Below are 26,803 nucleotides of genomic sequence, written 5' to 3' on the forward strand. Positions count from 1 at the left end.
ATAATGATCCCTAAATATCAGTACTAATAGACTTCAAAAGAATCACTTTGGAAGCATGTTAAGAATGGAGACTCCTGGGCCCCACCCTGGATCTACTGAATGAGACTCTGAAAGTGGGACTCCTGAGCCTTTATTTCATGGTTCCCCTATGACTCTAAGGTGCTGCTTTGTGGTCAGGCACAGAGGACTCTTCAGTGAGTACTACTTGTGAAACTGACTTGGTAACAAAATAAAGGGACATTGATACCACTTGCACCTGAATGAAATTCTATTCAGAACTATTGCTTTAACAGGTTCCTGCTCTTCAAACTGGACCATGGATCCAGAGATCATTTGGTTATCTCCAGATTTAGGATAGAAGATCTCCCTGAAGAGTTAGAAGCCAGAGGTGCTGTTATACTCATGTCCCTATATGAATTCACTGCTGAGGGTGACAGGTGTGGAATATAAAAGACACAAACCACCATCTCCTTCACTAGTTATTTCCACAGGCCAATCCTTGAAGTATGAAAGTCTAACCTATTTTCCGTCATAGTCTTGATATACTTTTTGTTCTCTCTTTGAGGGAGATGAACAGTTTATCACCATAATCCAAACATTCTCTTAAGACTTTTCAATTCCAGCACAGGCTGCCCTGACTCTAGTTTTCTCAAACAGTAATATATAAGAACAATTTCTGGAATGTCAATTTTCCAACTTTCACATCACATCATTTCTTTATCCTCACCATCTCAGATTTTACTAAACTTCTTGAAATCAGTATCAAAGTAACAAAGCTTTAATAATTAATTTCCTTTCAAGAACTTATTTTGTGCCTACCTTTGGACCTATTAGTTTATCTGCTGTCATTTTAGCAAAAAGTTCTGCTGTCTGGGCTCGAACTTGTGGATGTGTTGAATTGCAGAACATATCCAGTAAGTAGATCAAAGCACCTATGAAGGAAAAAGAGAATTAGTGCTTATACAGAATTTCACTTTTCTAATCAGAATTCATTTTCAACCATATTTCAACTCAATGTAGTTTTTAAAAACTGTAAACATTCTAAAGCATTCTTCTAGTTTATCAGGCTGTAAAATGCAGCTCAAAATAAGTTTCATTATACTGCACATGACTAGCTAAGAAAGCACTCTATACATTACCTTTTGCCATTGCTTCTTTGATTATTTTTGTACTTGATGTCAAAGCATAAAGAGTTTCCAGAACAAGCTGACGACCTGCAGAGTAAAAGACATTTCAAGGAAGGCATCATCAGGTTAGCTTATATTTACTTGGCACCAGCTCTGTGTCAGGCACTTAACTAGATGTTCTACACAGGATGTCATATTTAATCTTCGTAATAACCAGTGGGACAGGTATTTTCATGGCCATGTTATCAGTGAGGAAGCTGAGGTCCAGTTTAACCTGCCCAAGGTCTCACAGCTAGTAAGTGGTATAGTTGAGTTTTGTATGCAGGTCTGATTGACTCCAAAGTCCATACTCATAACCACTATAAAACCCTGTCTTCCTACCTCACTGTTCACTGCACATCCAAAAATCTTCTAATTTCCTGACACCCAGAGGACACTCTAATCAGGCATCTAAGATTTTTACCTGGTGCTACTGTCTTGAGGGAAAAAGTAGGAAGCAGCAGTTATAAGACTGGGTTCCATTCTAAGACATAATTGCATCCTTCTGGACAAAGCCTGTATGCCTCTTACCCAGTCACTACCATATTATATGCAAGTATAGCTTACTGGACTTAACTCTTCTAGAGTCAAATGGGAATGACAGACAGGCGGCCAAAGGAATCAAGTGCTGGCAAATAAGGTAGAGACTGCAAAGTATTAGGCTGATATGAAAACAACAAGAACAGTAACAATGTACCTTGGCAAACAGAGTAAGATAATTTAGTCTGAAATCTGAATGATAGAGAGTAGGTTAAAATATCTAGACGCCAGCTATTTTCCCTGTAAGATTAAAATATTGACTGGACCATATAAGTATAAAAATTGTGAGTTCCATAACATCCTTTACTTCACCAACCAGTTTAGTTTTCATTGTTTGAAGTCTCACAAAGCTACTGAAAACCAAGAAAAAAGAAAAACAAACTAAGGTTGCAGGTATGATAAAAACAATCTGCAAATGACTTTACAAAGCTGCCATTTTAAAGACCTGTTTCAAGCATATCATGTATTGAAGAGAAAAAAAATTCCATGGAAATTCAACTCAATTTACCAAACATAACACCAAAAATAAGCAAGCCACTGGTATATAAGATGAACGACATGGTTCCTTCTCTTAAGGAGGTGGACAGACATGAATTCAAGATTAACATGACTTCTAAGGGATTGGCAAAGTCAACTAAGCAATGTATTCTGGTTACTGGTGAGTTTGGAGTTACATGTAATTGCCTACAAACTCAATATTCCTGCCTTTGAAAAGCAATCTTAGGGTTGGTTTTAGCATAATTACAAACCATTAGACTAGGTAATTGTACACAGTAGGGCAGGCTATATTCAGGAAATAAGGTTGGGATATTTTTTAAACCACCTTGGTATTTTATCTTATTAATATCAAATCAGCAAAAGACAAAGTACACAGATTTGAACACTAAGCTGAATACAAGGCCATCAGTATCTTAAGCATGTTTTCTATCATCCAAGATTACTTATGTTTAGTAAGCCATGAAATATTAGTTAATTCTCAATTACCCATGTGTGTATCTCAACAAACTGAAAATCCCAGGTTATTTTCCGTTGGTTTTGGACCTCTCTCACCCCCAATTTTCAACTTTTGACATGGGAAATGCAAGACAGTAACCTATGTAAAACATAATTAGGAAGACAAATCTAGTGTAAAGAACACTTTAAAACTAAACATAGATGACATTTGTTTGAGGTTTTGTATCAATTATGCAACAACTCCCTTCCATGGGCTGATCCTGCTGTGGTTTCCAAAATTCCACCTGTATACATACTTGATGGCAACGAATGCAGAAGAGCCAACAAACTGGACAAAACCATTGATTCAGCAATATTATTGACACAGTCTTGGTTAGATGTCACTATATTCACAACCTGAAAATTAATCAACAGGATAGTAAAAGTTTCAGAAATAATTTTGAACCTAAATCAAATTAAGTCATATAGACTGTACAAGTGAGATAAATGCTTGGGGGACGAAACATTTAACTTTTAGATAAGAGTTTAATTTTAAAAGATTGCCTTTATTACTTTAATCTCTTTGGAAATAATACGTTGAGGTTTCTAAGAAGCCTTCAATCCTATACCCATACATGCTCCAGAACTAAGGTACATACTATAGTGTTTTCCAATTACAAAGTTTGGATGGTGGCTGGTGATCAGGAAAATAATGATTCTCACTACTGGGACTTTTTTACTTTTAGAGGAAAAAAGTAAACGTCTTCAGCACCCAGCACAACAGACTGGGGTTTTCTTTCTATTATAAAGAAACAAGTATGTTTTTCTTTCGGAAAGGATGACCACTCAAATCTTTTAGAGTATACATCTAAACATCATTGGTCAGCGTCTCAGTGCAACATATCCTAGATTTAATAACATTTATTTAAAAAGTTACAAGATGCTTGAAGGAATTAAGTAGAAAACATGTTTTTCAATTGAAATAACTTGCTTGTTAAGCTTGTTGACCAATTTAAGGTTTTTTATTCTATTAAAAATCTGTTTTAAGCCAAAATGTTATCTAAGAACATGTTACACAAATTATTCATAAACCATCTATATACCTGTCACTGCAGGGTTACATTTGGTGTTCTGTGCAATAAACTGTGTTACAAAGATGAAGATCTCAGAAATAATCCTGGGAAGTCTGGGTTGCCTGGGCAAAGAACTACTTGTGACTAAGGACTTCTTGCTTCTCTCTCAGAAGAAAAGGCTACATTTAAACAGCATCCTATGAGACTAGTGGCTTCAATATCCTGAACAAGGGGACTCCAACTTCTCTTGGACTCTTAAGACCCATGGGTTCTGGCAGTTGGCTTTTTTAGGCCACTCCTATAACAGCAGCACACCCAGGTGTCTGTCTGTAACCCTCATAGAAAAGGTAGCTTTTGTACTAGATTTGTAAGAAGGGAGATCAGCTGAGGGGGAGGAACAAGGATCACTCCTCTGGAATGCAAACCCACAGTAGGTAGCCAACAGATATGGCCTCAATATGTCTCTCCATGGGAACACAGCAATCAGGGAAACCCTGCATCATCTTCTTGCTGATGTGTGGCTTCTAAGCTTCCCCAGTAAAGCCCATTCCTTAACCCATACCTGACACTGTACAACACTATCCCAAGCCCTAACACATAACAGAAAGAGAACCACTTTGAACGACATTGTGCAATTGTGCAATATTCACTCTTTAAATTCAGCATGTTAATTCAAGTTTCAAACAATACTGATGTGGCTTAATAGGCAAAATGATGAAACAAAAAAGCACACTTCAACTTCAATGACTGATCAAGACTCCAATCACACATGGTAAATGGTAGGAAAAGTAACATGCTTTAGTACAAAACGTTTTTACCTCTAAAGCCAACTGCTGCACTTGACCAGCTCCATGAACTCGGAGAAGAGAAAATATCAACTTAAAGTGCCCAATGCATTCACTCTCAGAACCTAGAGAATAAGAATAAAATGGTTTTTTATTTCCAAGAGATGTTTGAAATTATTTAGCTTCAGAAAACCGATATACACTGTTGTTTACTGTCAATTTTAAGTCTCTGATAACCCTTTCTAAACATCTGTGACATGAAGTAAGTGGTTGACCTCTAAGCAGCCATAAGTCTGAAAAGGCAAAATGTAAGGTACTAGAGCTTTTTAGGTTTACTTTGTTTGCATTCCCATCCCCACCCCTAACCCTCAGGCTAAGACCTTTATCAAATAAACAATCCAAATATAGCTCAAAAATCTAAAGTGTAAGGTAGTAATTTTATTCTTTACCTCTAGACCTTAGGGTTACCCCCCTCAACCTAATTATACTTTGGGAGACTCTGACATGATTTGGCTTTTAAATAAGACTAGGTTAGAACTCTGCCACTTAACTATAATACAAACAAACTGGTATGAATATACAAAGCACTCCTTGTGAAAATACATAAAATGACATGGTATTTCCATTCCTACCTACCTCAAATCCTAATCCCATATATTTACTCCCATTTTGTTGTTAATAAAACAAAAGCATGAAACAGGTTTTGTTCAGCATATTCTTCCTTTTCTATATGGTAGTAAAACAGTGTAATTTCTTATCTTTTGAGGATTCTTAAGATAACTCAGTAAGCCTCCTTCAAATTAAAGAGTCTGAGAATATTCTATAAATATGTTGCTTTTAAATTCATTTTCAAACCACTTCTTAATAGGGAATAACTGTCAAATACATCAATGACACACAAACCATACTTCTAAATTATAAGAGAGAGTTAATTCTAATAAATGTGATAGATATTATCAGGATTTCTGCACAGGCCTTTCTTCAACTTTTTACAAGTTCCGAATCAACAGTCTGTTCTGCTACAACTTCTTTGTATCTAACATACCACTAGCAATATTCGACACTTTGACAACTCCAAAAAAAAGACAAAGTTTTCTTCAGATTTTATAACACTGTCTTTAATAACATCCCAATGTACGTCTTGTAAATGCGTAATATTCCCAATATTTAATTACTGTTATTTTATTTAAATAACTTTTTGGCAATAACCCAAAAGTCAGAATTTTAATAGTACTTTAATACATACTAAGAAGAGTAAAAATGTACCTGAAAGGTAATGTTCAATGTTATTTTAAAAGATCAAGTAATTTAAATTGAATTTGTATTATTTTAGGTTTATATTCTATATTTACTATCAAAGTTATAGTTGAAAGAAGCTGTTAGACTTTCACTCACCCATCTCCCTGGAGTCAGGCTAGAGTAATATTTTTGAAAATGTCCTCTTAAAGATGATTAAGAGTAGGAACTCTCACATCTTTATTTCAATTTTTATACACCAAAAACTTCAGGCAATTTTTCAAAAATATCAGTGCCCATATGCACATGGCACTGGTTAGAGACCAGAAAGGAGGCAAAAATTAGATTACTTCTTATTAAATAACTCTAATTCAAGCACTTATACTTGATATGTTAACTTATGACATCAATGTGAAATTTTATGCTATCAAACTATTCTGCCTTTTCAACTCATTTAGATACATATTCTCATAGAGACATGAATTTTTCTAAACATGGTGCCTTGACCTCTCTCCCCAGCTTAACTTTTATTGTAAAAATATTACAGGGTCAATTCCCTGTAATGTTATGTTAATACAGTATAACCAAGTATAATTTTCCCTGATCAAATTGATTATTGGAATTTTTAGGGCTCCTGTATTATATGGGTCTTACTGATCAAAGGTTTAGTCACATACCTGGATTATATTTTATGACATTTCTCAGAGCCTCCAAAGCCATTTCTACTCTCGGTAAGCGATCTCCGTGTTGCTCTGACTCCACTTTTGCAGCATGTGTGATGGCCATGAATGTGTGCAGGTACTGGGCCTGGGAGCCTATATAATCCAAGAGACTTGCAGCAAATGCTTTTGGAACCTAATCAAAGCAGACAAGTATTTAAAACACATGGGTGCCCTAAGAAATAACTCCATAGCAAAAGAAAGAACTTTAAGCTATGGAAGTGAATAAACATGATAAAATTATACATACATACGAATACACTTATGCATTATAGGGGACATGTAGAGGGCAGGAAACATTATACGGTATTTCTCAACTTCCAGAGATCTGATATACTCCCATTAGTATCTTAGTGTAACAATTCTGAGATTAGAATACCTCCTCCCTTTATCAATCGAAGTAACAGATAGTATGATATAGAACTTCTAAAATTTGGTTATATTTTTATAATTAGAAGTTATATACAATTTAGAACATAGATTCAAATGACAATTTTCAAAGGGACTTCACAAGTCACTTAACTCATTCTGCTTAATAGCTATTTACATATATATTACTCTGTGGTAAGTGATACACATTATGGCTTAGTAAATTTTTCTTCTAAGAGCAAACTCTAAAACAAAGCCTCACTTCTTTCCTTCTTACAAACAAATCAACCACTAAATCCTCTTTGCCACCTCCTACAAGTCAGGTGCAGTGGCTTGCACCTGTAATCCCAGTTTACTTGGGAGGCTGAGATAGAAGGACTGCTTGAGGCCAGGAGTTTGAGACCAGCCTGGGCAAGATAGTGAGACCCCTGTCTTTAAATAGAAAAAACAAAAAATGAGAGCAAAAACTCCCTGTATGATCCCCAAGCGCTCAGAAGAAGCTCCTCAGTTGTTTCTGGAAGTGATTAGGAATCATCAAAAAAGATGATCTGATGTGACTCCAGTCATCTTCTAAAAAAATCTTTATTTCCAACCTATATTTTCTCCTAATACTGGCCAGAGGAAGCCTCAGGTCTGGTGGTCTGATATCCCTTGTGATGAAATGAGCATGTAACTGGCCTTGTATGTCCATGAAGGACTACTCAGTTAAAGGCCATGGCCCAGTGGGATAGCAGTAGGCATAAAATATAAGAAAAAGTTGGGCAAGGAACAACTTCTTATGAACAAACTTCATAAAATTCAGTTCTTCAACAATCAAGATAAAGAGGCTCACAAGCTGTCAGTGGTCACCCCATCACAAGCATTTGGTATTATTTCAGGTATTATTTCAGTGTAGAGGCACACCTCAGAGATAGTGTGGGTTCAGTTCCAGATCACCAAAAGAAAGCATATTTTTTGGTTTCCCAGTGCATATAAAAGTTATTTTTATATTATACTGTGGTCTACTATTAAGTGTACGATAGTATTATGTCTAAAAAACTATGTGCATACCTTAACTAAAAAATGCTAACAATCATCCAAGCCTTCAGCAAGTCAATCTTTTTGCTGGTGGGAATGTCACCTTGACGTTGATAGCTGCTGACTAATCAGGGTGGTGGTTGCTGAAGGTTGGGGTGGCTTCCCAAAGTAAAACAATGAAGTCTGCTCTATCAACTGACTCTTCCTTTCGTGAAAGATTTCTCGGTAACATGTGATCTGTTTGATAACATTTTATCCACAGTACTTCTTTCAAAATTGAAGTCAATCTTCCCAAACCCTGCTGCTGCTTTATTAACTCAGTTTATGTAATATACTAAATCTTTTGTCATTTTAACAATGTTCACAGCATCTTCACAAGATTTCACCTCAAGAACCACTCTTTGCTTAGTCACAAGAAGCAACTCCTTATCTGTTCAAGTTTTATCATGAGATTGTAGCAACTGAGTCACATATTCAGGATCTACTTCTAATTCTAGTTCTCTTGCTAGTTCCAGCCTATGTGCAGTGACTTTCTCCACTGGAATCTTGAGATTCTCTAAGTCATCCATGAGAGCCAGGAACAATTTCTTCCAAACTCCTGTTAATGTTGATATTTTTACCTCCTCCCATGAATTACAAATGCTCTTATGTATCTAGAAAGGTGAATCCTTTCCAGAAGGTTTTCAATTTACTTTGCCCACATCCATTACAGGAATCACTATCTATGGCAGCTATAGCTATATGAAATATATGTCTTAAATAACAAGATGTGAAACTTGAAATTACTCCTTGATCCATGGGCTGCAAAATGGATGTTGTATTAGCAGGCATGAAAATATTAATCTCCTTGTACATCTCCATCAGAGCTCTTGGGTGACCAGATGCATTGTCAGTGAGCAGTAGTATTTTGAAAGCTCTTTTTTCCTGAGCAGTAGGTCTCCACAGTGGGCTTATAATATAATATGCATAAACAGATGTGTTGTCATTCAGGCTTTGTTTTTCCATTTATAGAGCACAGGCAGAGCAGATTTAGGGTTTGTTTTTTTTTTTTAATAATTTCAACTTTTGTTTTAGATTCGGGGGTAGGTGTATAGGCTTGTTACCTGGAATACTGAAGTTTGGGGTATGATTTCACCCAGGTACTGACTACAGTATCAACCTTGACCACCCCCCTCTTCCCTCTAGTAGTCTCCAGTGTCTATTATAGCCACTTTTATGTCCATAAGTACCCACTGTTTAGCCTCCACTTATAAGTGAGAACAGATTTATCAATCTTAAAGTTCCTAGGATCTTCAGAAGGGTAAATGAGCACTGGCTTCAACAGAAAAGTCAGCAGCTGCATCAGCCTCTGCCAAGAGAGTCAACTTGTCCTTCAAAGCTTTGAAGTCAGACATTGATTGCTCCTCTCTAGCTAAATCCTAGATGGCATGCTCTCCCAATAGAAGGCATTAGAAACTTTAGTGTAGTGACCTTCAATTATCTTAGCTAAGTTTCTGGGTAACTTGCTGCAGCTTCTCCATCAGCACCTGCTGCTTCACCTTGCACTTTTATGTTACGAAGATAGCTTTTTTCTTTAAACCTCATGAACCAACCCCCTTAGCTTCAAACTTTTCTTCTGCAGCTTCCTTACCCTCTCTCAGCCTTCACAGAATTAAAGAGAGTTAGGACCTTGCTCTCAATTAGCCTTTGTCTTATGCAAATGTTGTGACTGGTTTGATCTTCTATCCAAATCATTAAAACTTTCCATACATCAGCAATAAGGCTGTTTCAGTTTCTTATCATTCATGTATTCATTGGAGTAGCACTTCTAATTTCCTTCAAGAACTTTTCCTTTGCATTCACAACTTGGCTGTGTGGCACAAGAGGCATAGCTTTCGGCCTATTTCACCTTCTGACAAGCCTTCCTCATCAGGCTTAATCATTTCTAGCTTTTGATTTAAAGTGAGAGACCTGTGACTCTTGTAGGGTTATTAACTGGCCTAATTCCAATATTGTTGACTCGGAATAGGGAGGCCACAGGAGAGGGAGACTGGGAAATGGATGGTTGGTGGAACAATCAGAACACATACAGTTACTGATGAACTTCACTATCTTATGTAAACAATTAGCAAGAGCAACATCACTGATCACAGATCACCGTAACAGATATGATAAAGTATGAAATATTGAGAGAATTAGTAAAATGTGACAGAGACATGTAGTGAACACATGCTGCAGGAAAAATGGTGCCAATAGTTGTGCTTGGCACAGGGTTGCCACAAACCTTCAATATGTTTTTTTTTAAAAAGAGAAAAGCAACATAGTAAAGAAAGTGCAATAAAATGAAGTGTGCTTCTATACAGTGTGACTACACTAGTAACTTTCAGTAACAGATGATCAAAGGTATCAGATAAAATTAAAAGCAGAGAGCTTACCTCCAGTTGGAAAGTAGGAACTTCGTTATACACCCTAACAAAAATCTCCCCTACAATAAGTTCTTTGGCATGATCACTGTAGACAAATTCTGATCCATAAGTTTTGTCACAATCACCCTTTTTAAAAGATGAAAATAGACTGTTAGATGTAAATCTATCCATGTTCAGTTTAATAACTTAACAGATAAGTAACTTGAGAGATCTATGCATTTTCTAGAGAAAAAATGTGGTGTGATACATGTCACAGCACTTAAAATGACTTTGGAATAGGCACACAATTACATTTTTTTTATTCCAAATATTACTATTATTAACTCATTTTAAAATTTCAAAGGATCAGAGGTCAGCTAACAAAGGTCTCAGAGCAAGAGATTATAAAGCAAGTATGACACTTTATTCTTCTTAATCAACTCAGCAGACATCAGACCTAGTAAGATGTAGTACAACAGAGTTGAGAAATGAGCATATTTGGACTGGGTTTTAAAAAGTAATACACTGGGCCGGGCACGATGACTCACGACTGTAATCCCAGCACTTTGGGAGGCTGAGGCAGGCAGATAATGAGGTCAAGAGATCGAGACCATCCTGGCCAATACGGTGAAACCCTGTCTCCACTAAAAATACAAAAATTAGCTGGGCATGGTGGCACACGCCTGTAGTCCCAGCTACTTGGGAGGCTGAGGCAGAAGAATCACTTGAACCTGGGAGGCGGAGGTTGCAGTGGGCAGAGATCACACCACTGTATTCCAGCCTAGTGACAGAGTGAGATTGTGTCTCAAAAAAAAAAAAAAAAAAAAAGAAAAAAGAAAAAAGAAGTAATACACTGAACAAAAGTGCTGAAAAACAAAAGAGGAATGGGAGAAAAACAGTTCCAAAGAGGATTAGGAATGAAACCAAAAGGAATTTAGGTTAGACTAAAATAACATGTAAAAGTATACAATAAATTATAAAATGCTAAACAAAGAGATGTTATTATGTCTATTCTGGTAAAAGATAATGTACAGAAGGCCGAGTGTGGTGGCTCAAGCCTGTCATCCCAGACCTTTGGGAGGCCAAGGTGGGCGGATCACCTGAGGTCAGGAGTTCGAGACCAGCCTGACCAACATGGAAAAACCCCATCTCTACTAAAAATACAAAATTAGCTGGGCATGGTGGCGCATGCCTGTAATCCCAGCTACTTGGGTGGCTGAGGCAGGGCAGGAGAGTCGCTTAAAACTGGGAAGCGGAGGTTGCAGCAAGCCGAGATTGCGCCATTGCACTCCAGCCTGGGCCAACAAGAAGGAAACTCTGTCTCAAAAAAAAAAAAAAAAAAAAAAACAATGTACAGAAATGTGAGACCTGTCCTCCCTAGCTCTGCAATTCTCAAAAATTTTATCCATAAAGAGTTCTAAGTACTAACATGGAATGAGCTCAAAAACGCTAAATAACAAAGATGTTACAGTAATAGCTACTCTAATTTCCAAAGCCACACACATAATTATCTTCAAAGTCATCAAGATTCAACCATCTAGTGTATGGATTATCCAGGTCTTCTCCTTATTGCCCATCCTACTGCCTTTTTTTTTTTCCCCATGGCTTAGTAATAGCTTCTCCACTAAAAGGTGGTACAGCAGAAAAAAATGTTCAGTTTTGACACTGGAAAGCAACTTTCACTTACTAGGGAAAAGAGGCTGGAGTGAACAACTAAAATAAGGTTTCTGGGTTAAAAAACTGGTTAAAATAGAAAACAGCTGTATATAAGTGGTAACAATAAAAAAAAAATCCTGATGTATTACTACATACAACACAATACTCTTCTTAAATGGGCCAAATATTAGATGGCAGAAAGCCATACTGACTGACACTAAACTGAGAAATAGTTTTCTGTTCTAATCAACACTGCTGTATTTCCAGAGATTCCATCAGAATAAATTACCCAAGAAATTTATAAAACAATGACATACTTTTTTAATCATGTTTTCTTGTTGGGATTCAAGAAATTCAAGTAATTCTGCTCTTGTAGAATTGTTCCATATCAAATACGGACTTTCTGTGTTGCTGTTAAGCATCTTCAAAATCTAGGAGACAATATTACTGTTTTATGACATTTAGTGAAAAAAATTATCGACATTATCAATTATTAAAATTGTCTATCATATGCCAAACACTAAAATAGTTGCCTATAGTATAATGGACCTCAATAATAAGTATCTCAATAATTCTAACAAGTTTGTTGATATGACCCACTTTATGGATGAGAAAAACTAAGGCTGCAAATCATTGAATTATTTGTCCCAGGTCTTACAACTGGTAACTGGTGAAACTGGGATCTGAAACTGAGTCTGACTTCAACATTCTCAAAATCTGCTGTGCCATGGTGAAATTCAGTATTTTTAAAGTATTTAATAAACACATTGTGAATACAAGCTTGAAAAGAATCACAACACAATACCTTTCCATACATGTATTTGAAAACAAAACCTAAGTCTTTAAGAAGCATACCTGTAGGAAGGAAAATAAAATTTATGGGGAGAAAGCCAGATTTTCTTGACCACACCCTGATACTGAAGGCTGTGCAGTCATTCTGCAGGCATAGATTATGGCTGCTTAGGCATCTGGTGTGCTTTCCTATTGTTAAGCTCTCCTCAATTTGAAATGTAAACACAGACATTTCACAATTCCTTAAATGTCTGAATAAAAAGCTTTTATTTTTACAGAGGTCTACTGCTAATAGGAAAACAGAGGAGTATGACCTCCACCTTATACAGACATGCAAGCCTTGTTTTCAAAGGGCTAATTTCTAGTTAAGCATTTTATTAAATCAAGATGGAGCTCATGTCAACATTTAATTTTGAAATGCTATAAAAATTTTTTAGTGGGAATGGCTATAGAAGTTAATCCCGAACTTCTTGTCATTTTTGGAGAGAATGCTTTCAGTCAGCAAAATGTATCACATGGTTGAGTGAAAAGTCCAGGAAAATAACTAACATCAAGAGTAGTCCTGGTTGTCTAGTGTTTAGGAAAAATAGTAAAAACAAAAACAAGATTAAAAAACAAAAACAAAAACAAACAAAAAAAACCGGTGGCATCGGCCGGGCGCGGTGGCTCAAGCCTGTAATCCCAGCACTTTGGGAGGCCGAGACGGGTGGATCACGAGGTCAGGAGATCGAGACCATCCTGGCTAACACGGTGAAACCTCGTCTCTACTAAAAAATACAAAAAAACTAGCCGGGCGAGGTGGCAGGCCCCTGTAGTCCCAGCTACTCGGGAGGCTGAGGCAGGAGAATGGCGTAAACTCGGGAGGCGGAGCTTGCAGTGAGCTGAGATCCGGCCACTGCACTCCAGCCCGGGCGACAGAGCGAGACTCCGTCTCAAAAAAAAAACAACAAAAAAAACAGTGGCATCTAGAGCCACTGCCTTTCACACATGGGGCCTGAAAAGCATGGCAAGCACTGAAAACTGGACTCAATCACATTGGATTAAAAACAAATAAGCTGTTTAAAAGTTGTAAAATTAGTTTGGAAACCTGAGGATTTTGTCACTTACAAAAGTAACGGTTCATCATTAGAGGAAACAAAAGAAAAATTGTCTACAATTCTGCCATTCAAAAATAATTACAGTTAACATATTGGTACAAATCTATCAATCCATTTATTTTGTTATACCAAAAATAGGATCTAGGGTCTTCATTTAAAATCTTTTAATGTCTTTCAGTACTCTTTTTACAATTAAAGGATAATAGTAACCTATTTAATGGATTTCTATAGTTTATCTAATTCTTTAATGCTATATTCTTAGATTATTTCTCAATAATCCTTGCAAAAGAAGTTAAAGAGGTTGGGAGATCTATCATGTCATACTGATTTTTGTAATGCAGCTATGTATGTACGTAGATATATATACATGTACACGTGTATATATGTATTTACTTTCACGATTTTAACTCTGCATCTGAATAAGCTATGGCTTACAATAAATAGCTTGAAATAGACTCTGGGTCTCTTGTCTCCCAGTAGTCTGCCATTGTGAAACACCATTCCAACTTCACTCTCTTGTCCTGTCCCCTTTGTGACTCAAGGTTGGTAAGAATTATGATGGGCTCCACACCTGAGAAACAAAGTTAATTTGCCCTCGCAAAAACTGGACTTGTAGAACTGACATCATTAGCATCAAGCCATTATAAAGTGAGTTTCTTGCTTGAGAGAACAAATGTGAATGTTCTTAATTTTTAGGTTTTCTAGATCAATATTATTGTATTACTTTACTGCTTAAAGGATCTTGCACTATTCATTAAAACCTAGGCTACCTCTGAAGCACATACCTCAGTCACACTAGCCACAGCAAGTTTTCTAGCAACATAGGGTGTCAGCATGCCAGCTAAGCTTTTCCTTATGGTTGGATTCTCTGGAGTTGCTTGTTCTTCGGCCAAATACCCTCCAAGGCGACTCAGAGCATGGACACTCAGTTTGGCAAGGCTGTTGGCTACCTCCTGTTACAAAAAAATTAAGTTGTTAAAGTAGATTTGTTATCTTACACAGCTACTATAACTTTACCGAATCACACTATATGGAACATATTTAAGGAGTAAAAAGCCAACCAAACAAAAAGGGTACAAGAGTACCTAACATTGATATCAGAAAGTTTATGTGTTGGGGCTTGTTTTTTTATTTATAAGAAGGACTAACTTATACCCAATGCAGTATATCTAACAGACAACAGGAAGAAGCACATTTGGTGGTAATGTGGGAAGGAGGGGATAGGTAGGCAGCCCTGCCTGCTAGAAGCACACATTTACAATATGAGCAATAAATGAGAGCACATAGAAGAGACAAAAAAAAAAATCTATAAAAATCAGACAAGTACTCAAGTATTTAGGGGAGCTAGCCTCAATTGCCTGATGGTAACATTATATTGTCCTGTGTTACACAACCATAATTTTGCAATCATAAAGTTGACTCTGAGAAATTAAGAAAGTATTAAATTATGTCCAGCAAATGCCACTGCAAATTCCCTTGCCTTGAATCCTTTCAGCATAAGCAATTACGACTAAAAGTTTTGGGTCTTAAAAAGCTATAAACCTAATTTTCCTGAAAAACAATTTATCTCTGGGGACTCTGGATAGCTGCAGCTTTGCTTTGCATTAGTTTAGCACTAACGTATAGTTTGGGTTCAAATTCAGTATTAAAGCAACGTTAAAGTTACCTGCTGGTTTGTTTCTTCACTTTTCTGAATGCCACTCTCTTCTAGTGTGTAGTCATAATTAAACAGAAAACCAAGCAGATACCACAAAATTCCAGCCTGAAATAGGTGTGTCTGTAGCCAGAAATCCACGGCAAAAGAACTGACACATTCTACCCCAAGAGAAGCCACCCGGGGAATACTCTGAGAAAAAAGAATGAGAGAATAAGTTGTTACAGAGTTTAAAAAAAAAAAAAAAAAAAAACACACAACTAAGAGGAACCGGTTATGCGTGTATGTCAAGCTAACTACGTTATTTTGTAAAATGTTTACCTCTTCTTATATTTTCAATTCCAATTTAAATCTGAATCCTATATCCTTTAAAGCCTAAAATTAAAAGTGACCTCATAACGAGATACCAGAATTACAACCTTTAAGGCTAGTGTCAGAAGACTTGGGAATAGTTTCCTGTTTCATTTCTTCTAATTTTTAAAAATAGTGACATGGCATCAATAGCAACTTACATGCTAGTGATCTTAAATATAACAATAACTTTTGTGCAGTTGTAAAGATTTATGTCAGTTTCTATTCTGTAATCAAATACTTCTAAGGACATCAAGTAGATATAGTAGAGGAGATACTTTCATCAGTTCCCTCACTTATTGATACTTTAGTATGAGATCAGCATCTCAATCCTATTTTATTCAAGACAATTCTCACTCTGCCCAGTTATCTAAGACATCTCTCTCTCCCTCCCAGACAACTATCACATCTACCCACAGTCAACCTTCCTCAGGTCTGGACTGGGAGGAAATAGTAAGTTCTCAGATCTCTAAAGCCTTTCCCACCAAGCAGTGCCTGAACTCTCCAGTTTTCAGGTTTTAATGCCCCCCTCTCTTTTCTTTCTTTCTTTTTTTTTGAGACAGGGTCTTAATCTCTTGCCCAGGCTGCAGCGTAGTGGCCCAGGCTAACTCTGAATCACATACCTTAGTCACACTAGCCACAGGAAGTTTTCTAGCAACATAGGGTGTTAGCATGCCAGCTAAACTTCTCCTTATGGTTGAATTTTCTGGAGTTGCTTGTTCTTCAGCCAAATACTCAGCCTCCCAAGTACCTGGGATTACAGGCGCGTACCATCACATCCAGCTGATTTTTGTACTTTTTGTAGACAGGGTTTTGCAGTGTTGGCCAGGATGGTCTCGAACTCCTGACCTTAAGTGATCTGCCAACCTCGGCCTGCCAAACTGCTGGGATTACAGGCGTGAGCCACCACACTGGACTGGCCTTTTGCTTTTAATAGACTTATTACAGGCTTCTCTTTTCTCCCTGCCACTCATTCCCATGTTCAGATGGAACCCACTTCCCTTTAGCTATATCAATTTAGTCTTACTCTTTGCAGGCCAGCCTAGAAACAAAGCCTCCATTTACAGCAAGGCTTCTGTGAAAAACACTTTTAGAAAACAATATGCTTATAAATTAGGAACTGGCTAGTTGACAAAAAGACACTTTGCTGTCTCCATATCTAGAAAGCATTAAAGATTAACTCTACCTTGCCAAAATATAGTACCCGACAGAGATCCTTGATAATGCTAGGCATTTCCGTGATCTTCTCTCGGCATTCTTCAAACTGAGCAGCCACACTATAGCATTTACTTATGTGTCCACACACCTACAGACAACACAACAGAGCAAAAAAACCAGTAGAGTCACATAGGCATTCCTTATTTAACACATTAGAAATCAAACCAGCAGAGATTTGTGAATAATGCTTAATGGTATATACAATGCTCCAAAATTAAATAGAACGTCTTTACTAGATCACTAGTCTTTCTCATCAAGATCTATAAATGCTGGGGTAGTTGGCAAACCACAGCCACTACAACCCATGGGCCAAACTGACCATGGTCTTTGTACTACCAAAGAGCTAAGAATGGTTTTTAGATTTTTAAAGGGCTGTAAAAAAGTCACAAAAGAAAACGTAACAGAGACTGTATGAAGCCTGAAAGACTCATATATTTACTCCCTGGACCTTTATTTTAAAAGTTTGTTGGCCTCTGGATCAGAATATCACAATTTTATTTACACAATGGACTTCAAAATAGAGGATGGAACTCAACAGCCAGTACTCGTTTTATATTCTGAATTTTGCTGGCATAAGCAAAAGGCCAAATAAAAAGACACACTCTACAAAGCTCTTAATGAACTCCTGATGAATTTCCTATCTTATAACCTTAAATGTTAAGCCAGTTAAAATACTAGGGATAGGAGAATGAGGGATGGAAGATATGTGAAACAAGAATGGCATAAAGCTGGCTAATGGAAACATACAGGTTCAATAAACTCTTCTCTAGAAAGAAAACTTAAGCCAACAGATCACAAGTGCTTTAGTGCAGTTGATACACAGATCAGCAGCATCAATGACACTTGGAAACTTGTTATAAAAACATACTCTCAGGCCACCACCCTAGACCCACTAAATTAGAAACTTGGGGTGGGGTGGAGCTCTGCAACCCACAGTTGAAATAGCCCTCCAGTTGATTCTCATATATGTTAAAATCTGAACCACTGATCTAGTGCAATTTTCTTGGAACCACAGGTTTTAGCCTCACCTGTACTGACATGTCACTTGGTTTACTAGAACGAGTCAAGACAGCCACACAGCGACTAAATGCCTCTTGTAACACCTGCAGAGGAAGAAGTCAGCTATTAACTCTCCATTTTGACTTCAAGTCTGAAAGGCCTTTTCTAGCAGTAATAAAATATAAATAACCCTTTAATGTTAAATATTTGATACATAAATGTTTGATCAACATTTGCTAAATAAATAGTAAACAAAGGACTCCTAAAAGTTTCTTTTTACGCATTTCTAATAAGCTACTTTGTAAACAATATTACCATTATCAGTTTTGAACCCAATACTTTCCAACACACATTATGAAATAAAGCTCCACTTCTATCTTTAATTTGGTATGAGAATAAAGAAAATATTGTGTTATCTGCTAAAATAAACTAAAGAATCTGCATTTGTAGTTGCTAAATTCTTCACTGCCAAGAGTCATATGTGTGTAAACTGGCTTAAAAAGCACAAAGGTCACCCCGTATTACCTCTAGTCCATTCTCTCTTCTGAGCTCTTCAGCATTGAGGGCTGAACAGTTGACAGTATGGAAAGCTAGCTCTGTAGCCGCAGGCAACAATGGTGATTCTTTTGAGAAAAGGAGGTCATCTGAAGTTTCCATTGTTATAGTCCGAATAAGCATGGGGTATCCTGCATATTTATAAGGCTGTAAATCTGAAATAACCAATGTTAGTGTTAGAAAAATGAAACAAAATTAATTATGTTGTGGTTTCAATTTTGATACCATGTTCAATTATGTTGCCTTAAAAAAATAAAAATGGGGCCGGGCGTGGTGGCTCACACCTGTAATCCCAGCACTTTGGGAGACCGAGGCGGGCAGATCACAATGTCAGGAGATTGAGACCAACCTGGCTAACATAGGGAAACCCCGTCTCTACTAAAAATACGAAAACGTTAGCCAGGCGTGGTGGCGGGCACCTGTAGTCCCAGCTACTCAGGAGGCTGAGGCAGGAGAAAGGTGTGAACCCGGGAGGCGGTGCTTGCAGTGAGTGGAGATCTCGCCACTGCACTCCAGCCTGGGCGACACAGTGACACTCCGTCTCAAAAAAAAAAAAAAAAAAAAAAAAAAGATAAAATATTTTATCTTAACATCTTAAATGTCTCCTCATTCCAGTTGATAAAAAAGAAATTAAACCTACTATAAAATCCCTTGGATCTTTCCTTTCTAGTAAACTTAGTTATTTTTCTAAAATGTTTCCACTAGAAATATAACATTTTCTGGTAAATTAACTGCCCTTGGTGTATAGTTTTGATCCTTTGCTGAATACCTACTTTCTATGCTGATTTTTGTAACTTTTCACCTCATCATAGACTGCAAGGTACAGCAAATGCACCAGAAATTCTATTAATATTATATGCACATCTTTAGAAAGAAAAAAGATTGAAGATATTTAAATGACAGTGAATATTTTATATTAAGTTTTCTGGATAACAAGTGCCCTTTTCTATTTTACCAGTTATCTTAAATTTTTACCAGTATTTTCTTCAATTTGAAAACACTGAATACAATTTCTTACTAGAAGTACAAAACAGAAAGTTAATTTTTAAACTGCATTTAGTTAAATCTATGATTTAATAACCAAATTTAAAAGTGAAAGCTAGTAAACCAACATGCCTAATTACTCCTTTCTTTCCATATTCTTTTTTCAATCTAACCTATTAGGCAGAGAGATGCAAATTAATTGGCTGTGACTTTAAAAGTATCTCTGTAATTCCAAATTGAAATCAGCATAAATCTTATTGACTTTTGAGGCTGACCAATAATCTGCCTTAAAACTCATTTCTAAACTGGCTTTTTAAAAAAAGGTCCCTTGGAACAGGTCCTAATTTTCCTAAAAAACAAAAAAAAACCAAAAAAAACAGTGACACATACATGGTAAGAAAGAACAGTGAATAACTAAGTCCTGTCGGATCAGGACCTCCACCTCAGAGCTTCTTGGGTATAACCCCACCTTGGGAAAAGTTAAAGATGACCTTGTTAACAGAGAAACCAGTATGGGCCATAATTGTATCTTGTGGCTAATAATTTAGTTATCAGCATTAAAAGACAACCACGGGTTTTGAAAAAGGTTTCTAAACTCATTCCGATTAGTGGCAAATGCTATATAACTAAAATGTATTATAAACTTATTGTTAAACTCATGTAAAAGTAAATCAACTAATCAGTGCTCTCTTTAATAATCCAGCTGCTAGATCCTCAGGCTGTCCCCTCAAATACTTACACTGCAACCCCATCTCTTGTCTTTAGTTACCCAACACTCTCCATGCTTATCTCAAATCCCCACAGTCCTCTTCCTTCTCTCCCAACATCCCATTGCAAATGGCTCTCCCACTTTGTGCTGTAAATCAAGTTCAGTTCCCAAGCCAATGGGCATCTGCTATATTGAACCCAACCCCTCATCACCAACAAAGGGGGATGTTTTGAACGTACTCTTGGCTTTCTGGACTGCTACTGTTAGGGCTACTGCAAATGGCCCCACAAACACTGGATAATCCTATAATCTGAAATCATACCTATTTCATCTATACCAGTGTTCTTCAAACTGTCCCACAGGACTAGAGGGTCCTGAGAGCTACAATAGGAAATAGAAAATATGAGAAGTACATCATCATTTGAAGTTTCTACTGCGTTTTAAAAACCTGAATGCTCTTAGTGTTTTTAACCTTCAGAGGCTTTTAAAGTTATGATAGGCTTTCATATGTCATTTAAGAAAAATATGAAATGATCTTTAAATTCCAGATTCCATTCTAGATCTCATTTAATACGTTTGCTACTAAACGGCTAAACACAAAAACTAACCAAATAACTGCACAGAACGAAGATGTCAGAAATGCAAAATACTGAAAAACATAGGTATGAAGGGGAAGATATAAAACAAATATTTTGGGCCTTTCTTTAGAAAACTACATTTTCCTTTATTTAAAACACAATTCCAAGAGTCTTTTGCAACAATAATTCTAAATCTATTAAAATATGCTGTAGAAACAGGTAATATGGTATAGGGTTAGCTGTGATAGGGTTAGCTGGAGGATAAATTAAAATCTGAGAACAGACATCTTACCTTCTTTATGACGGTTGAAGAGGATGCTCTGTGTTTTTAGAATTAAAATTATATTCTCTGGATCTGGTCCATCCACTATTTTTGCTGATTTGGTACATAAAAATTCATATGCTTTATTTACTTTTTCAAACATGTCCTATATGTAACCAAAGATAATTTAATGTTAATTTGGAACGTCCCAAAATTCAACTTAAACAAGATACATGGTTTGTATTTTATCAGTAACTTTAGCTATTATTTTATTATTTATATTAAGGAATTCATTCCAACTGTAATCTAGCTGGTATACTGCTAAGGTGAAACGTTGTTTCAAATAGTTGTCTAATGATCACAGTACCATTTACTGAAAAATTCTTCAAATAAGAATATTAAATGTATCCTTAAACACATCATGTTAAACTCATACAACTAGAGACAGATTGCATCTATATAACAAAAATTATGAGCTACTATTAAGCACTGTGCTAAATGCCATAATCTCATTTAATCCTCAAACAGCCATGTAAACTGTGTACCATTATTATTCTCATTTTTTTACATGAGGATGCTGCAACTTAGATGTAATAACTTGCTTAAGGACACAAAATCAATTGGTGGCAGAGCTAAGAGGTACAGCCAGGTTGGCCACCTAACTCCATGCTCTTAAACTGTTACACTGTATGTTTGGTTGATCTATATGTTGATTCTTGTGTGAGTATCATATTGTTTTACTATTGTAGCTTTATGAAGTGTTATAATATCTGGTAAGTTAAGTCTAGCAATTTAAAACAGATTTCAAAATTTCTTCCTTTCTTATTTTTTCTCCTAGATGAATTTGAATTAATACGAGGTTCTCAAAAAACCCCCTAGGGTTTTGATTAAAAATACCTTAAACATATAAAAGTCAGATCTTTTCAATGTCACGTCTTCTCATTCAGGAATACTGTCTGTTTTTTTTCCCAGTGAAAACCAGACCTTGAACCCAGTGGAAATTATTCCAAGTTTCTAGCAACAGAGTCCTGGTTTTGGTGGTTCTTATGTGATTTCATCTTTTATGAAACTTCATTGGATGAGGCGGCATCAGGGAATGATGATTTAAAATCTGAACCAAAGTTTCTATTTTTTCAGTTAGAGTGATATGAAATTGGATGTCATTGGAAAAAATTACATAAATTGCCCAAAGCAATCTGAATAGCAATGGTATCACCTACAACCTATAAATAAATTAAGTGCCCCTGCATTCCTTATTTTCAATTATTCTTATGATTGCCCATTAGAGTTAATTCTCAAACAGACATGGATAAGGAGACACAATAAAACCTATAAGTTACTAGTCATAAAGGCCACTCTTCTGGTAAACTGAGGGAGCATCATCCATGCAGAAGCTATGGGCATGTGGTTAGAAGTTTATTAAACATACACTGGGTATGTATTATGAGGCGGGTACTGGCACAGAAGGTAATATACTTTCTCCTACTAAATAATAGTAGAGCAAGAGGAAGTCAGCCCAGTGCTCTAATTCCAACAGCAGTACATACCCTCCCTTCTGGATTCTTATCAGGGTGGTACTTTTGTGCAAGTCTGAAGTAAGCTTTCCTAATCTTGCTCTCATCATGCCTGTTAAACAGGAAAATTGTTTTATGAGTATAGTAAGGCACAAGAAAAAATGTTTACAAAACCATCCAAAATATTTTAGGAATATTACTTGTATCAAGAATTGTATATGATTATATATTAGTCTTCAAATTAAACCCAGGAAGAATTAAGTTTTTATATATGTATTTTTTACATGCTATCTTTACGGGTGAAAGATAAAACTTAAAAGTTCCCTACGGATTCACTTTAAATTATGAAATTATACTTGAGTTGGAAGAACTACAAAATATATTGTTAAAAATCCACTAACTTGTCAAAATGTCCAAAATGCCAATTTCAAATTCTATAATTCTAAGTTATTATATCAGTCTTGACAAAATACAGTTTTAGTCTATACTTAAGTTTTCAATTTTTCCATAACATACTTAGTCTACATAAAACTTCACTGATAAGACAAATCTGCATTCTTTCATAATCTGTCATTTGGTGTCCTAGGTATATTGCTATCAAATCTCTTCCACATGCGTAACACAAATTACAAAAGGAAGGGAAAAAATGAATATGTGAATGGCAACTGTGTGTCAGATATGGTGCTAGGTACTCGACATACATTTTTCCAATTAATAGAGAAATGAATGTACCAGCAAGAAGAGGACACAATTTGGCTAATAAGTTTGCAATAAATCAAAGTCACACAGATATAGTTCCATATGGTTATTCCCAAGGTGTACATATCAAAATACAGGCAAAAGATTTTAAAATGACTGATTTAAATATAACTTAGTCTTTGATACTGATACTTTAAGGTGGGACAGACATTTGCTACTGTACTGAAAACAACTCACGGTCCCTGTCCTTGAGGCAGATTAAGCACTTCATAAGCATCATCTATTGACATCATAGGTGGCTTCTTCTCTACTTCTTTCTTCCAGGCGTCAAGAGTATCTTTTAGTAGCTTAACCTTAAAGACAAAAGATTAAAATTTATATCAAAGTAAAACTATTTCAGAGTCTAATTTTTAAGTTATAGAATCATTGTGCTGTATTTATTTAAATGGATACTTTTAGCTGTCCAATTAACAGCTTTCTGAAATACAAATAACCAAAATCACCTGAGCACTGCTATATAGTTGGGCAGAGCAAGGTATTTGTTACAAGGCAATATTCCTCTATTTAAAAAATTTTTTAAATTCTCTGCCCATTTGTGTTATATATTAGGCTTCAAATTAAACCCAGGAAGAATTAAGATTTTTTTTTTTTACATGTTATCTTTATGGGTGAAAGATAAAACCTGAAAGTTTTAATTTTTAAAGTGTCCAGAAACCATGAAAGACATCAAAATTAGACGATACACTGTAGGAAGAAAGCAAGCAGTATATTGTGGTGTGCTTCTCAAGGTGATTTAACATAATTATAGGTATGCTAGCATTCAAACAAATGTAAAGGACAGAGAACACAAGGGAATCTGGTTAGCAAATGGGAAAAAAAGATCTAATATTTATTGCCTGCCTACAAGCCAAGGAGCTAGGTACTTTACAGACTATCAAATTTAATTCTTGTTTAAAATTTCATCAATAAATAAAAACACTGAGATTCTAAAAGCTAGCTGCATGTTTCCCAGTTCAGTGGTAGAGCTGGATTAAAACCTAGGTCTGACTAAAAAGCCCATATCTAGTATCTCACGTTGAATCCTGAATAAGTACCCGAGTCTACCTGCATTTTTTTGGTCACTGTATTGTAAAGAGGTGGTGACTAGCAGTACAAATGGCAATTATTCTGAAATCTTTTAGATGGTATTAATGGTGTAAGTTCCACCACGGTAACAGAACAACATGGGCACAGGTGCCCACAGATATACAAAGACTCAGGTTAGAGGGGTCCCAAGGGCACTCTGGACCAGTCAACAGTGCATACTGTTTTATAATTGAGGAGATCACACTCATTGCCTCTTATGTGTGCCAGGAATTACGCTTATGTGAATTCTTAATAATCTTCACAAACACCACCAGATAGCTGCTATTATTACCAATATTTTAGAGATGAGAACTGAGGTTTAGACAAATAAGCAATGTACTGAATATTAAATAGAGTTTTTTTTTTTTTTTTTGAGACGGAGTCTCACTCTGTCGCCCAGGCTGGAGTGCAGTGGCGCCATCTCCACTCACTGCAAGCTCCGCCTCCCGCGTTCACACCATTCTCCTGCCTCAGCCTCCCGAGTAGCTGGGACTACAGACGTCCGCCACCACGCCCGGCTAATTTTTTGTATTTTCGGTAGAGAGGGGGTTTCACCGTGTTAGCCAGGATGGTCTCGATCTCCTGACCTCGTGATCCGCCCGCCTTGGCCTCCCAAAGTGCTGGGATTACAAGCGTGAGCCACCGCGCCCGGCCATTAAATAGAGTTATTAAATATTATGGCCCAGCTGAAATTCAATCCCAGACTGGCTAACTCCACCATCTGTGAGCTTAATCAACCTGCAATAAAGACAAGTTTCCACCAAGCTATTCTAGTATGTCATACTATATACATACAATTATGTTATCTGCATGAAGTTTGTTTTGTCTTTGTCACAAAAGACAAAGACTGCAATATTCTTAATACTCCCTTAAAAAATTATCTTTCAACGTGAGATCTACCCAAATATAATGAACTATACTCAGAGTTGCACAGTGCTTAGTGCTTAAGAAGGAATACTTAAGAAAGCTATTTTCCTTCTTACTGCAGGAGGACAAAATACCCAGAAGTGTTTAGAGGCCTTTTTTTGTGGCTTAAGGCAGCACAAATTAAACTGCTGACTTACCGGGTCTTTAATTGGCCAATCTGGAAATCGGAGTGTATCACACAGTTGTTTGAGGTAATAAATATTACAAAACAGTTCATTTTCTAGTTGTGGATAGCTGATCACAGGAATGGGACAATACTGATAAAGTGCTCTTGTGTTACTCTGAAGGCGAGGTGTGAAATCAGCGAGATGGGCAGCAATCTTCTCTATCATGAGGCGCCTACAATCATAAAAACCTCCAGTCAAGCTTTATGAAGGGATTATTTTAAAGAGAAGGTTAAGATACATAATCATGCAAGATAGTTATATGAATCATTTATAGAATAATTCAATTACTATCCTAAAATGAGAGCTTTTAAATATGTTACTTTGGGCATTTTATTGTATAAACATGGAAAAAACTTATCTATGATACTTATCTGTAAAGAAGATCATAGAGAAAAGGGCTGATACTCTCAGTCCTTCCTATTAAAAAATCAGCCATTAGAAAGGCAAATGGTACGCATCTGAATGCATGAGGGTGTAGCTAGGAAACTCAAACTTGCTATTATCCAAAGAAGCTCACTAGATGGCATCTATTTCAACAAACTTACTGTAGTCTAGGATCTGGCCTCAGATAAGCAGAAACTTATCAGCACAAAGAGCAATCCATCTTTTAGATAGGGCCTTATATTAGCCAATCTCAGGAGAAAAATATTACACAGAAGAACTGTGTTGGTAATTTATTAATATTGTTACATATTTTTTCCCAATGAAAAATATGACTGCCATACAGAATATATTCAAATTGGTGGCTAACACATGACAAGTCCATAGGACATAAGTCAAATGATAACAAGCAGGTGGCATGGAGTGTGTGCAGTCTGACGAGGATCAGTGATTGACGTAGAAGATCTAATGCCATCCAGCTAGGGGAATTGAGGGGTTCTCCAAAAAGAGACAACCTTGACACTAGAACTATGAAGTGTCAAGCCTTGTCTGAACAGAAACTGGCTGGGCATTGTCATCTGCTTCTGGAACTTTCCTTTTTCTGTGTTTCCACAGAAGGTTTCTCCTACGGCATTCCCCCACCAATAAAGACATACCTTAGGAATGCTAACCTCCAGATTAAGGACAAAAAGGTGTTGGGGTAAGGGAGCCCACATTCTAGAATAATTTCGGGTATCTCTGGTCTGATCCATTGATCCAAATTATGTGGGCATAGTTTTTAATTAGTGGGAGTATAGTCCTACTTCCAAATAGCCAGAGGTATGTCTTGATTTTATCCCAATTTCCTATATATATTATCAGTTCATTACCTAAAATCTGACTAGTTCTATAAACTGATTTAAAAAGTACCAGT

At 36.5% G+C, this 26,803-nt stretch overlaps 1 protein-coding gene across 1 annotated transcript in view; it reads right to left on the reverse strand.

Annotated features, from left to right (window-relative positions):
- Positions 1 to 26,803, reverse strand: part of DNAJC13 (DnaJ heat shock protein family (Hsp40) member C13) — a 119,915-nt gene that overhangs the window by 20,981 nt on the left and 72,131 nt on the right. The window contains exons 33-48 of the mRNA XM_008009117.3: positions 25,480 to 25,681; positions 23,528 to 23,643; positions 22,625 to 22,703; positions 21,108 to 21,243; positions 18,515 to 18,699; positions 18,019 to 18,093; positions 16,959 to 17,078; positions 15,434 to 15,613; positions 14,553 to 14,720; positions 12,196 to 12,309; positions 10,253 to 10,369; positions 6,411 to 6,588; positions 4,531 to 4,622; positions 2,957 to 3,056; positions 1,140 to 1,214; positions 820 to 932 (exon numbers count right to left, since the gene is read on the reverse strand). Coding sequence (XP_008007308.2) covers positions 820 to 932; positions 1,140 to 1,214; positions 2,957 to 3,056; positions 4,531 to 4,622; positions 6,411 to 6,588; positions 10,253 to 10,369; positions 12,196 to 12,309; positions 14,553 to 14,720; positions 15,434 to 15,613; positions 16,959 to 17,078; positions 18,019 to 18,093; positions 18,515 to 18,699; positions 21,108 to 21,243; positions 22,625 to 22,703; positions 23,528 to 23,643; positions 25,480 to 25,681 — 2,050 coding nt within the window. The remainder of the gene's footprint in view (positions 1 to 819; positions 933 to 1,139; positions 1,215 to 2,956; positions 3,057 to 4,530; positions 4,623 to 6,410; positions 6,589 to 10,252; positions 10,370 to 12,195; positions 12,310 to 14,552; positions 14,721 to 15,433; positions 15,614 to 16,958; positions 17,079 to 18,018; positions 18,094 to 18,514; positions 18,700 to 21,107; positions 21,244 to 22,624; positions 22,704 to 23,527; positions 23,644 to 25,479; positions 25,682 to 26,803) is intronic.

Source organism: Chlorocebus sabaeus, chromosome 15, assembly GCF_047675955.1.
Source record: "Chlorocebus sabaeus isolate Y175 chromosome 15, mChlSab1.0.hap1, whole genome shotgun sequence".
In the NCBI taxonomy this organism is placed as follows: domain Eukaryota; kingdom Metazoa; phylum Chordata; class Mammalia; order Primates; family Cercopithecidae; genus Chlorocebus; species Chlorocebus sabaeus.